This window comes from Egretta garzetta, unplaced genomic scaffold, assembly GCF_000687185.1.
Source record: "Egretta garzetta isolate BGI_Z169 unplaced genomic scaffold, ASM68718v1 scaffold6, whole genome shotgun sequence".
Taxonomy (NCBI): Eukaryota; Metazoa; Chordata; class Aves; order Pelecaniformes; family Ardeidae; genus Egretta; species Egretta garzetta.
The window spans coordinates 364,150-377,873 of NW_009260080.1; the positions used below are offsets into that span (position 1 = coordinate 364,150).

General features: G+C 40.5%; 1 protein-coding gene across 2 annotated transcripts in view; it reads left to right on the forward strand.

Annotated features, from left to right (window-relative positions):
• Positions 1-3,319: 3,319 nt before the first annotated feature.
• CCNY (cyclin Y) overlaps positions 3,320-13,724 on the forward strand; it is a 50,267-nt gene continuing 39,862 nt past the window's right edge. Inside the window, exons 1-2 of one of the 2 annotated variants that reach the window (XM_009641341.2) lie at positions 3,320-3,389; positions 9,178-9,212. In XM_009641341.2, the coding sequence (XP_009639636.1) occupies positions 3,323-3,389; positions 9,178-9,212 (102 nt within the window). In that variant the 5' untranslated portion in view covers positions 3,320-3,322. The remainder of the gene's footprint in view (positions 3,390-9,177; positions 9,213-13,724) is intronic. The other variant, XM_035896814.1, reaches the window with a different exon arrangement.

The following is a 13,724-nucleotide window of genomic DNA, read 5'->3' on the forward strand; positions in this document are numbered from 1 at the left end:
CTATGACCTTTTTTTTAAAAAGCTGATGTTGGAGTGTAGGATAAGTGTTGGAAAAAGTACCGACGTCAAATCTTTCCTTTGTAAGGCTATGGTGAGTCACAGAGCAGACTGCTAGCAGTGGAGAAAATTTTTGTGTAGATTTCAACAATTGAAATTCTTGTTCTTTCTTTCGAGTAGTAGAGTATGATTTCTGTGAGTTTAAATCCCTCTTGATTTTTCCACTATTCCATTACAATATGGGTAAACCTTTCATATTGTGGCTGGTTTTCATGATAGTTTTCAAATAACTAGAAAGAAGCACCGGTACCACTAAACCAGTATGAATATATTATTTTCTTGAGGATGGAGGTAACCTTTTGAGGGGTAATGCTCTCTGGTGGTGAGTTGCTAGCTTCAGATATGTATATGCCATTTGATCTCTTTCTCCTGTAAAATGGTTTGTAAGAATTTGTTGCCAAATCCAAAAAGGCTTCTTTTTCCCCAAGTTATACAATACATTAAGGCATCTAAGATCAACCAGAGACTGAAATCTTACTCACGTGTTGTGAAACTCCATCCATTCTAATGCTCCTGTGTGCCAGCAGTAGTGGCATGGTGTGGTCCCGCAGGTGGCCTGTGGGATGCTCGGATTTGCCTGATGGTTTTCCCTGGAGGAGCTGGCAATGATCGAATTGCAGGTACACACCAAACTGTGCTTTCTTCTGCCTGCGAGCCCAGGAGACCTCTGCTGTTCCTCAAGGGGAGGTGGGGAGCCAGCCTCTCCCAGCTGCACTTGTCTTCCTCTGGCCACCTTGTGCTGGGTAACCTGCCCTGGCAGGCTTCACTGCTCCCCAAACCCATGTTCTGCTCCTCTGATTTCCATGCAGGCAGTTTGGGAAAGGCAGATGGGTGTGTTTGATGGCTGCTGTTGCTGGGGAGGATAGGAGAGAAGGGATGTGGAGGGAAGAGGACGCGTGGTACTTTGTGGAGTTCGGTGGTGAGAAGGAGCTGCCTCTCCCAGGATGGTTCAAAATCCCCGGCCTGGCCTCTGCGGCTGCTGAGATGGGATTTTGCTGGCTGCCTTTCAGCTCCTGTCTGAAGAATAACAGTTTATCTGAGAAACAGTGCTTTTTGGTAGTTCATGTTTTTTTTCCAGAAAGACTTTTAAGTCCTCTGTTTGTTTACTGCTTCTGCCTTTTATAACACAGGAATCTTAAATCACTGCAACTTAACTGCAAGATGTGGCAACTGGTGTTCCTTTCTTTTCGGCCCTGCAAGCAGACTGTAAGCCTGTACTGGGTTGTTACTACTCGCCGAGCAGATAATTTTCTGGGCCTGCAGGAAAGGAATGCTTGTCTGTTTTGTAAGCTGAGTTCAGTTTCATGTTGCTGCTCCTGTTCTGTTGACTGGATTTGCATTCCTGTACTTCTAAAAGATTTGTAGAAAGATTTTCTGTACTGTTTTTTTTTTTTTAAAAAAAAAAAAAGAAAAAGCATTTTTTTGTTTATGGTGATGCATTGTGCTGTTTGATAAAGATGATGGGGATGATAAAAAACAATGTATTTTGTCATTTTAAAATGCTGATTACTCTTTACTTAATTAATTGCATCGTGAATTCCACTTAATGGAAAAACTATCCTGAAACGGAAGATGACCTTTACCAGCACTATCTATCTCAATGGGCAATTCTTTTTTTCTTCTTCTCTATGTCTAAATAAGATGCAGAAAGTAACAGGAAAACATTCTTCCTAATTCACAGTCCTTTCAAGTCAGAACTTCCAGTAGTGAGGTGACCTTCCTAGAATCTTGTCCAAGCTTGGCTGCCAGCTGTGGTTTCTGGGAGAATCAAAATCACTTTCCCTTCTTTCCCTTGAAATTCTTAGATTTATTTTTTTTGTCCCCCCTGTGTGGGTTTGATAATAATAATAAGCCCCCTTTCCAACAGGGGAATTGCTCTTCTGTGTTTCTGGGTTCTTCCTTGTAAGATCATGTTTATTCCAGAAGTTATGTCCAGGTACCAGCAGAACGTCAGGCTGCTCATCTCCTGGGCTGCAGAATGCAGGGAGATGAAAAGGAAACCATGAGAGCATAAAGGGAGAAAATACAAATGGAAAGCACATTTGTAGTGATGTGTGTGGTCTGGAGAAAAAAGCAGGAAGGTGGAAGACCTAGTAAAGTCGTAAATAAAGGGGAAAGGGAGAAGAGAGTATGGTGAGGGATGGTGAAGGAACAGGGAAAGATGTAGACAGGAGAACTTGACCAAACTTGGCAAAAAGACTTTGTTTTGTTTTCATAAGACCTGGGACTTACTCAATTTCCAGTTTTGCTGAGCTTTCACAGAGATATGAAAGGGGAGTGAGAGAAATGTAGAAAGCCTGGGATAATCACAGAAGATAAACATACCAGTGCTCATGTGTAGTCTCGCAGAAATGCCTGCATCAAATGCAAGAGAGCATATAGCTGGTGATCAAGGCAATGTAGGAGAGCTAAGGTTGAGATAGCCACGCTGGGAGAGCAAGAAAATGATAAAAAAAGGTGTGCTATTTTTAGTAGTATGCTTTCAAGTGGGTGCTAAGAGTTTTGACAAATTGGTAGTGGAGTGGAATTTGGGAACAAGTAAATTAAATGTATTTTAACCTCATAGAGAAAATAACATTCATAGAAGTTTGTATAAGCTGTGATAAATTTTAATCTTTAACCTGGTAAATGTTTTTTAGGACTGCTCTGGTTTTGGGTTTTGGTTTTGTTTTTTTTTTTTTTCAGAAGTTGTCACAGCAAGGAATGTGTTCATCTGTGAGGTATCAGGAAAGTTTCAAGTTTTTGTAATCTTTACCATTTCAAAAACGCTGGCCTAGATTTAACTTGTTTACATTCAGCTGCAGTAACTACTTACTTTAATCACATCTGATCTTGGAAACCCATCTATCTACAGAGGGTTGCATATTTGTTTTATAATACTTAATTCTTCTATAATTACCTATAATAAGCTGTGTTCCTGTGCTTAGCAATGGCTTTGGGGCATGGTGGGAAGAAACGGTAAATGGATAATTCCTGACTTCTTGTGTACAAACTTCTCAAGCCGCTTTATCTGTTTTAATCCAAAAGCAGCCCTTAGAATCGAAGTCTAATCCCAAAGCTGTGTTGATGCAAACAATTTGCATGCCAAAAAGAGCCACTTGTGTGAAGGAGGATAAAAAAGTAGGCCTTAAGATGGATTTTGTTTTACAATAGCTGCTTAAGTATGTAAACTTGGTCTTATTGAAAAGAATGAGAAAATCTGTATATACCATTAGATAATCATAAATGTTTTTGTGCTATTCTTTCTTCCTTTCTAGATTTGAACATGGAATTCAACCCATCAGATCATCCACGGGCCAGTACAATATTTCTCAGTAAATCGCAAACAGATGGTAGGTTACTGAATTTATTACACTATTTGTTATTGCAATTATCTCTAAACTCTTTGTTAGAATGCATGTGATAGTCTTTTAATCTATAATTGCCGTCCCAAAAAAAGAGGCTTTTATAGGCATCATGTTAGAGTTGAACAAAGTCACACCTTTAGTTAATTATTTTGTCAGACCAGTAGTAGCAGGTACAGGTTTGAGTCTGTCGTCTCCTGAACTTGTAAGTTCCAAGTAGTCGTTGTATCAGAACTACAAGTATGGATAAAGCTTAACATAATTATATTTTAAATCCAAAATATTCTGTGTTTGTTGGTTTTTTTAAACTCTGAACGTTAGGCCAAGCTGCTGGGAAACGTGTGGGGAGTATTTTCTTGAGAAGACGCCAGTTTACGTCAGCTAAGACAACAGTCCAGAGTTTACTCCAATATAGCTGATACTGTAAATGAGCTCAGTACTAGATTTTAGTAACAAAACAACCCCCATCCCATCCAAACATTCTCTCTTCTTCTCTCATTATGGATTTGATATAATCATATATTTGTCTGAAGTATTTTTTTTATTCATAGACAAAATGATCCCACTGGAATTACATCTGTTAAGCAAGCCTCTTGATAGAGTTAATAGAATAGAAGCCATTTATTCTGGCTCTCTCATTCCCTGTTGGACATGTATGACATGTTGTTTTAGAAGTAGATGAATAATCGATGCAAAACACATTATTTTCTACCAAGACTTTCAAAGCAGTTTCTACATTGTAATTCTGACTGTTCAGTGCAAATTCTTTATCCTTCTTTCTGCTGCCTATAAATGCCGTTTTTGATTTACATAGTAAATTGCAGTGTCAAACACATCACTTAAAAATAATTTAGTTTTCACTTACTGTATATTTTTCGCTAATTTTTGAGCATGACTAGAACAAAGAGGATATACATTTAGGCCCTAATTGAAGAGTTGATAATGTGAGTACCTCTTTTGCCCTTCAGATTGTCCTTCTGAATTCAGCCCTGGTTCTGTCAATACCTTATTATGTGGTTTTTGGATGTGATTTACCATTCTAATCTGGTTTGGTAGTCTGTAAAATGAGTATCATAATATTGCTATAGTACACTGTATTATGAAGAATGATGTCTATTTTATAGTGTTTTTATAGTGTTTTGAGACTGTATAATCCCATATGGATGATACATGTTTCTTGTTACAGCTTGTTGAAAAAAAGGACAAAAAAAAAAAAAATCCCGAGTCCAACAACTAAAATTTTGACTAGACCTGACAATTTTTTTTGCTTGTAGTAATAGTGGCTAATTTACTACAGTATGTATTTAATTGTAAGCATTTTTTAAAATGACAGTTTACACCCATGCTAGAGTTGGTCTATGAAACTTGGTTCTAGTTTAATTAATACAAGAATGTATTTTTGAGTGAGAACAATTAATTTAGTGAAGCAATATAGAAACATTATCAACAGGAGTGTAAGATCTGTTCAGCTGTCTTTGATCATGGCGGAAAAAATCCAAAGTCTATCTTGCTTGTACAAAAGAAAAAATATCCTGCAAACATTTATCTGCTGATGCATTGCCAAGAACTATCCCATTTTGGTGGGACAACTCCCAGTAGTAAGCTTTTTGCTTGGCTGTACTTGGGGCCTGTTGTGGAACCAAGTGAGCTGTAGGAGTCATTACACTAACTAAGGATGTTGCCTAACACCAAAATGCAATAAAATGCTTGGTAAGGGGAAAATATAAGGGGTTTTTAGGGTGCATAGGGTCGTATTCTGACAGCCTGCTGTGGAACCTAGGGGACCCCCAAGACTTCTTAAGTCAGTGTAGAAGGGGGAGAGCGGAGCTGGTAATGCTGAAAACACCGAACTTGGGCCCGTAACTACCTCTCTCCCTTACATGTGTTGGGCTGACAAACCTTCCTGTTGACTGTAAGTGAAAATATTTCAGTAGACAGGAACTGCAAACATTTAAAATACACATATTGGAGAGCTGAGGGCCATCAGGACTCAAGATTTCATCCAGCATCTGGCTGTGACTATTGAGTGTTCACCACATGTTTCTACAGCGGGAAAGAGCCAAGTCCATTAACTACATGCTAGAGTGACTTGGCAATGTTACCTTCAGGTAGTTCCACATTTGGCTTTCTAGTAGCCCTGGACTCTTTCAGCCTCGCTGGTAATCTTGTAGTACTGTCCTGGCATAGGAGCTGCACTTGAGCTGCTTGTGATCAACATGTGAGTGAAGAGCAATAAGGTGACTACCCCAAATATAATGAGACAGGCCGTGGCACCTCTGGATATTACGTGGTCTGAATTTTCCATTGTAATGTGAAACTTGGATGCCACACTAAGCATCTACATCTGTCCTGTCCCTCTTAGTCAGTAGGCTGAGTGCATGCTTAATTGCCTGAGAGTTCAGTGAATCTGTAGAAAAGTTGAAGATACAATAAGTATTAATTTGATTCCTAATGAACGTAGCTTTTTTAAATGTTTCCAACACTTTGTGGGAATTTTCTAGGTGCTGAATCTTAGATGAGTAATTCTCCCTGCTTAGGGAGCTAATAAAGAATATTACCTTTCATGTCTTTAATTTCTATGAGTGCTTTATGCACGTTCTCCCTTGTTTGCTGAGTTTGGCCTGTAAGCAGGATGGGTTAAGTGACTGGGAAGCCGTGCACTGTTTAGTGTGTGGTTGTGGTTAAGCCCGGGTTTCCAAACCTTAGCACTCCAGTAATGTAACTTCCTCTCCTTACAATAGCAAGAGGGCAACAGTTGCTGCTTCAGGGTGTTGGCAGTGGTCTTTCCTGTAAGTGGGTTACAGCTATCCACCTCTCCTAACGCACATTAGGCTTTACACATTCTACGTGTAGGCTAAGTTTTGCAGTATCAGTGCAAGAATGGGCTTCAGACAAAGAGGATTTTGAAATTGTATAAATACAATTTATAGTGGATAGAAGTGAAGTAAGCTGCACTTACTCTATAATGTTAGCTAGGACCAGTCTCCCATCTGGGATAAAACAAAAAGAAATTATTTACAAACTCCCAAAATGCAAGACATTGTTATCGATGTAATCCTCAAGGATTTTTTCTTCCATCCTGATATGGGTAACATTAAGATAGTCTATAGAAATTGCCCACACATAGTTTCTATTACAGCTGAATGAAAAATACATACGTACATATACACACACATGTACATGTATGTGTGTGCATTACTCCCTTTTATTTCAGGATAATATATTTTCCTACTATTGCAAGGCAATAGCAGTTGAAAGTACCTGCAGAAATAGGAACAGGTCATTGACCTTCAAATGAGGACAGCTAAGACAATTTGGCAACATCTCAGTCTCCACTTGAAGAGTTCCATTGCAACTTTCAAGTGTTAAAATGTTAGAAAGAAAGTAGAAGTTTAATTGTTTAAACTGACTCTAAATCTGTTCAGCTTCATTTCATCAAAACCCCATGCTTGAAAGCCAAAAGCCGGGGGTTGCAGTTAGGACTTTTTGCTACAAAATGATGGTGAGTTATAACGCTGTGGTCTGGTCTGCTGGAGCCAGTGCAAAGCGTCTTCAAACTGACTGAAGCCAAGTGATGGAATTACCTCTTTGCAGTCATTGTAGCTTGGCAGAAGTGGCCTTTTGCCTTGTGCAATAATTGTCTTTCCCTTGTTTAAAGGGAGGGTTGTGATCACAAAAGAAAGCAGTTGTGTCAAAATGGGTTTCTGCTATGCCCAATTCCCCATCGGCGTATGTTCTGGGAAGAGTTGAGCCTTAGGCTATGGCAGAGTGGGCCAGAAGCACAAAAGCACAGCTGCCACCTTGGTGTTCCTCACTGGAGAGTCCAGGCCAACTGAATTTCTGTGATATGGGGAAAATAAGGGAAAGGAGGTCAACATGGTGCTTAGAAGAATGTGCAGTACAAGCGGTGCTTGAGCAGGGAGAAGTGAGGGGTGTGTATAAATACATTCATTTATTCTTCTGGAGACTGGAAATAGCAAATGGGAAGGAGCTGCGAGTGGTGTTCTTGCTTTGGTAAATAGATCACTGTACTTTCAGGGGGAATTGAATAATGGATACAGGGGAAAATATGGAAGAGAAAAACTAAGGTAGGGGAAAAAAGGTGATTAAAATGGAATTTGGACTGTATGCGCAGGCTGTCTGTATAGGATTTTGTCCATAAGAACTTTGTATGTGGTATAATTGTTTGGTATTAAAACACCGTTAAATACTTAACTGTGTTCAAAATTTCACAGTTAATAGGTGTTAATTTTCAGTTATTATGTTAGGTTTACATGCAGCTTATCATCAGAAGTGTTTACTGCCTGTACATTACAATATCCATTGCTAGACAAATAGTTTGGCTATTCTTAGAAGTGAGTATCTGCCATCATTTTGTTGTTTCCCTTTAGATTACTTATGTCCCTTGCTGGTGATAAATGCACTGTGTGGAACTTAAGTGTAGTATAGTGTTTTAGCAGGACTTCAAGCAGTTTAACTATTTAGTAGGCGATCAGAATTTTCCTGCTGTTCCTGTTTAATTCTGTTTACAATGTCCATAATTGTGGATCTGAGCATGTGCTAAATGACATGGCTAACATCTGTCATGTGTGATTCTCCTTTCTGCTCCCTGGGAGGAAAATTATGTAAGGATTTTTAAAAGTTTTTTCTTATTTTCTTTTCATTTTATGTCTGCATTAAGCACAATTATCTCACAGTATTCACATATACAGCCTTGTTTATTTGAGATTGCTTGCTTATAAAAAATCACAAATAATGGCTTCTCATCCAACAGGGAATGGACAGGCTATCCCACCATTACGAACACTCTTATTTTGCTAAGTGCATTGGGTTGCATAGCTTTTAAATCATGGTGCACCAAAGTGCACTTAATCACCTACAGCATGATACCATTATTATTTTAATTCTGCAGTTTGATTTATGTGTTAGTTGCCTCCAGACTTGTATCCTAAATGCTGTGGTATTTTCACTGGAATAGAGCTCCACAGGCTCTCTATGGGGTGAGTTAACTGGGAAAGTGCTTTAAAAAATTAAATAGAGTATATTTAATCAGCTGTAATAAGCATTTGCCTGACAATTAAGTGTCTATACATCTATCTCTCTTGTTGTTGCTGTTTACTTTCTGAACATTTTGGCTAATTCTGGCTTTGACTTGCAACCCTTGCTTGTGGTGACTGGTTCATACTCACCAAAGTAATATATTTGCATTGTTAATATCCAATGTGAGTAATAGTTTCAGGCTTGCACCTGATCGTTATAGAAGGCAGTGGTGTAATGCACATGGTTTCAAGGCTGCTCTGTGGGAGTTAGCGCACAGTAAGCTCTGATGAGAATTTGCTAACTCCATGGTATAGCTGTTTAGGTGCTTTCATACCTGCAAGGTAGTGTAGACCACTTTGCAGCAAGGTACCTTGCACGAAAGCACTGGTGGCTCAGGACTACCCGCACAGAGAGCTGGTGACGGATGGCTGATCCATTGCTAACTTGGACTGTAGCTTACTCCATATTAACTTTCCCATGCGGACCAACGCCTGGCGAAGTACCCAAATGGATGAGAATTTTAATCCATCACCACACTAGTGAGCATAAATGCCTTTGTGCATACAAATATACATTCCTTCTGTGTCTGATATATAAACCTACTTGGTTAGTGCAAAAGCAATTATAATGTTGCACATAGATAGCCTCCTGTTCTTTTTATTATAAATGGTATATAAGAAGCTTAATCGGGAAAAATAGTCATGTAATATTTCTATCATATTTTGTGTTTTTGCAGTGAGAGAAAAACGCAAGAGTCTCTATATAAACCACGTAAGTGAAAATGCCTCGCTATGCAGCTTTCTCCTTGTTGTCTATATTATACAGTAAATAAGAGTTATCACACATGATTTCCATATTGGTGAGAGGGTCCTGATGCTTCAGATGTCTGTTCTGCATCAGGATCCAGAAGTATAGGTCTTGGCTATTGGATTAGTGGAATGGATCTGTTGTTTTGAAGACGGTATCGTGCTCACAACTAGTGTACGTAGGTAACTGGTACCTGGGACAAAGAGCTGCACACATTAGTATGATTTTTAAAATTCTTACAAAAACTCTCAAAACTTCAAATCGCATTTTTATGCAAGTTTGCTTTGGCAAAGAGCTGCAGCATTTGATGTTTACACAGAAGTTCTGAAGTGCCTGACCGGTGCTGATGCAGTATAAATGTGGATTGACGTGTGGTACATGCAGAGCGCGAAGATGGGGTTTTGACACCCTTCTGTACCCTGGGCATTTTTCAGTTCAGTTCTCTTCTGTTTGAATCAAATTCCCAGTGAAGCTGAGAGCAAATCCCCTGTAGCCTGCTTTGGGTATGGGACAAGGCTCTTTGCCCCAGTTAGTGTTGTTTGTACCAGTGAAGCACCTGGAACCAGTGCGGTTCCCAGTGTGTTAAGCCTCATGCTGAAATATCTGAAGTCACGCCTCAGTAAAATTGAGGAGGGAAAGAACTAATTGTCTCCCAAACGGTATTTGCCTCTAGGGTGAAATGGGGAGAAGTTCTGAAACTTTTCTCTATCTGGAAACATAGGCCATAATTTCATGAATCATTTTTAAGCCGGTACAGCTGCTGAAGGAAGCAGATGTGGTTTATAGCCCCTGCATCCCTTTGTGCTCGGGCGAACGTTTGTGCAGCTCCAGGTAAAATGGATTGGGGCACGAATGCAGGTAGATTCAGCACGGCTAAAAGCGAAAATGGATCTGTTGCTAAATGTGATTCTCTTCAGGGCTTGCACCCGCAGAAAGGGAGGGAGGCACGGAGGCAGGAATGTGCCGCTGAGTGGGGTAAGAAGGCAGGGCTGCTTCATTTGTTGGCAGAAATGGTTTGTGCTGTTTCTGAAACTATCGCCTAGCTTCAAAAGCAAGCTGAGATTTTCACAGGTTCACAAGAGTTAAGATTTTGAAAAAGTAATGAAATACTGTGAGGCTTATAAAAGCCTTAAAGTTGGCCCCACCAGGCTAGCAGATATTCTCAGTGCTTCCCCACCTTCTATGCCCCCGTAAAACATTGCCATTGTTTACAGTGCATGCGAGGGTGGTTTGCAGTGCGATTGTATTGTTATAAAATTACTTGTAAAGTTAATGCTTCGGGTTCCTGTAAACTTAACAATGTGTGCTCGGTAACTTCCAGCAGTCTTTTTAGCCGCAGGCTTGGAGGGTTCAATGCAAAAGAAAATGAATACATAGACACTGCAAAGCAAGGAATTAACTGTGAGTTTCTGTGCCCGCTTTGTGTCGTGGATGAAATTCTCACGTGTACTGAATCGTTTCATGTTGGCTCATGACACAAAATATGTGTTCTGCATTAGGCAGGCTGCGAGAGGATTCATCTGGCAGATTGCACAAAGATGACTATTACAGATGCTGCTGGAAGCACACTATTGCAAACCTTGGTATAAAATAGGTGATGCTGGAGTTGTTGCAGAAAGGGGTAGGATGAGCATGTCAGTGAGGAGCTGTGTTGTTGGGTGCTCAATGTAGCAACTCAAGCAGTTGACTGCCTAAATGCTAAACCTCTTCCTAATTTCCTTTTTTTTTTTTTTTGAAGTACCATCAAAGCATTGGCTAAGGTTGCAGCAATGTAAACTTCCCCCAGTAGTCTGTCTTACTGCTACCTTTAGTCTGACTTCTTTGTACTTATAAAGTACTACTTCTGAATTACAAAGCTAAAAATAACCCTTATGAAGCTGAAGTCCTTACCATGGCTTTGTCTGCATGTGCCGTTACAAGTCAGTTAAGTTTTTTAGCCAGTACTCTTAGATAAGCTGTATTTTCAAATGTGGCCTGTGATATTTAAGTTGTTATTGAGATATATGGTTGACTTCAGCACACCTGTGAGTATTCCTTCAGCGCCTCTTAAATATTCAGTCTGCTAAAGCTGACGCACGAATTGGTGATCATTTTTGAAGTGGTTGCTGTGGCCTTTAACTGGGAACTGTGTTTAGGTTGGTAGACTGCAGGGAACCATCGTAATTTTCCTAGACCACCTTGTTTGAAGAAATTTGAGAAAAGAGATTTAATAATAATGTGTGACAAATAATGGGTAGTATTTGCATGATAAGCAAATTTATGATTGTTCTTTTCCATCATTTTTCAGTGTGTGCTAAGTGCATTTCTAACAGGAGCTATTGCTACTCATCTGTTTCCTTGTTAATGTGAAGTTCTGGGTCCCTGCATCTGCTCTGGAGAAAACAAGCCAGAGGACATAAATTCTGGAGTGTTGTTTTGTCTTCCTTTTACAAGAACTCCTCACCATAATGCAGCACTCTTCTCTTTTGTGGTTTTTCCATAACGTCATCTTTTTTTTTTTCTTTTATAAGTCTTTTATACTTACTCATCTTTTGAGACAAATAACCAAGATGAGCAACAAAATATTCTTATCCTTTTGTGCAATATCTGACTGGTTATTTTGCAGGCAGAGTTGAACATCTCCCAGATGATCAGGGTGGCTGGCTAGCAAGAGAAGATCAAGAAATGTTGTGCTTTTTCTTTTTTAACTGCTTGTCTAGTTCTGTGTAGTAATAGATGAGAATAGTAGTTTATACAAATACAGTTTCAAAATGTTATGTATGAAAAAATGAGTTTAATGAATTAATACTGACTTCTTTCATGTAAAAATGCACTTTCTCAATATGATAACATCACTGGTCTTTTCCTTTCTTTCTTGCTCTTTTTTGTGGAATATTTTAATTGGCTGAATAGTTTCCTTTTATCCCCAAATACAAGTAGTGGGTTCCTGCTTTGATTTATTGCTCTTTGCCAAGGGCTGGCAGTTGGCAGGTTTCAGATTCACCTTGTCAGGAGGTGTGATGGCACATCCAGTAGCTGTTCTTTTTTTGGGGTGGGGAATGAATGAATTGGGGGTGACAGGGTGCTAGGGAGAAGCCGTCATCTCTCAGTCTTCCCACAGAGCCCAGGGAGACAGACGACAGGTTGGGGATGGTGCTGGATCCTTTGCATACCTACCTGCAGTGTACCTGGCGTGTTTGCCTTCTTCCAGCCTATTTTAATATCTAAGCAGTTGCAGCAGACTTTGCTTCCCTTTCCTGTTGAACTGGCAGTTGTTGTTTTTTGTTACAGCTTTAATGCTGCTTCAGTGCGCACTTGTCTTTTCTTTTAATCTGCTTAGTCAAGCTGCTGAGGGGGATAAAGATGCAGACTGAGATAGAGGCATTTCCTTTTTCGGAGAGGAGAGATTGCATCAGTGTCTCTGCCTGTACAAGGAAAGCAAACAGGAAGACATGTTTTATGGGTTTTGGGGGGCGTGGGTAGAGAAAGAGTGGATTTTTTACTGTTGTTTGCATTAGCTAGTTCTTTGTACTGGGTGATTAATTTTTTGCAGTGGAAAACAGCAAAAACATCCTGCACCTGGGATGGGGTTTCCTGCACCTGGGATGGGGTAACCCCCAGTATCAGGGCAGGTGAGGGAAAAGTTGATTATAAAAATTATATCTTATATCTTCATCAATGACCTAGACAGTGGGATCAAGTGCACCCTCAGCAAATTTGGAGATGACACCAAGCTGAGTGGTGTGGTTGACAGGCTTGAGGGACAGGATGCCATCCAGAGGGACTTGGGCAAGCTTGAGAAGCAGGCCCATGTGAACCTCATGAGGTTCAACAAGGCCAAGTGCAAGGTCCTGCACCCGGGTTGGGGCAACCCCCAGTATCAATACAGGCTGGAGGATGAGGGGATTGAGAGCAGCCCTGTGGAGAAGGACTTGGGGGTACTGGTGGATGAAAAGCCGGACATGAGCCAGCAATGTGCACTCGCAGCCTAGAAAGCCAACCGTACCCTGGGCTGCATCAAAAGAAGGGTGGCCAGCAGGTCAAGGGAGGTGATTCTGCTCTGGTGAGACCCCACCTGGAGCACTGAGTCCAGCTCTGGAGTCCCCAGCACAGGAAAGATATGGACCTGCTGGAGTGGGTCTGGAGGAGGGCCACAAAAGTGATCAGAGGGATGGAACACCTTTCCTATGAGGAAAGGCTGAGGGAGTTGGGGTTGTTCAGCCTGTAGAAGCATCTGGGGAGACCTTCTTGCGGCCTTTCAGTACTTAAAGGGGGCTTATAAGAAAGATAGGGACAAACTTTTTAGCAGGGCCTGCTGTGACAGGACAAGGGGTAATGGTTTTAAACTAAAACAGGGTAGATACAGACTGGATATAAGGAACAAATTCTTTACTTTGAGGGTGGTGAAACACTGGAACGGGTTGCCCAGAGAGGTGGTAGATGCCCCATCCCTGGAAACATTCAAGGTCAGGCTGGACGGGGCTCTCAGCAACCTGA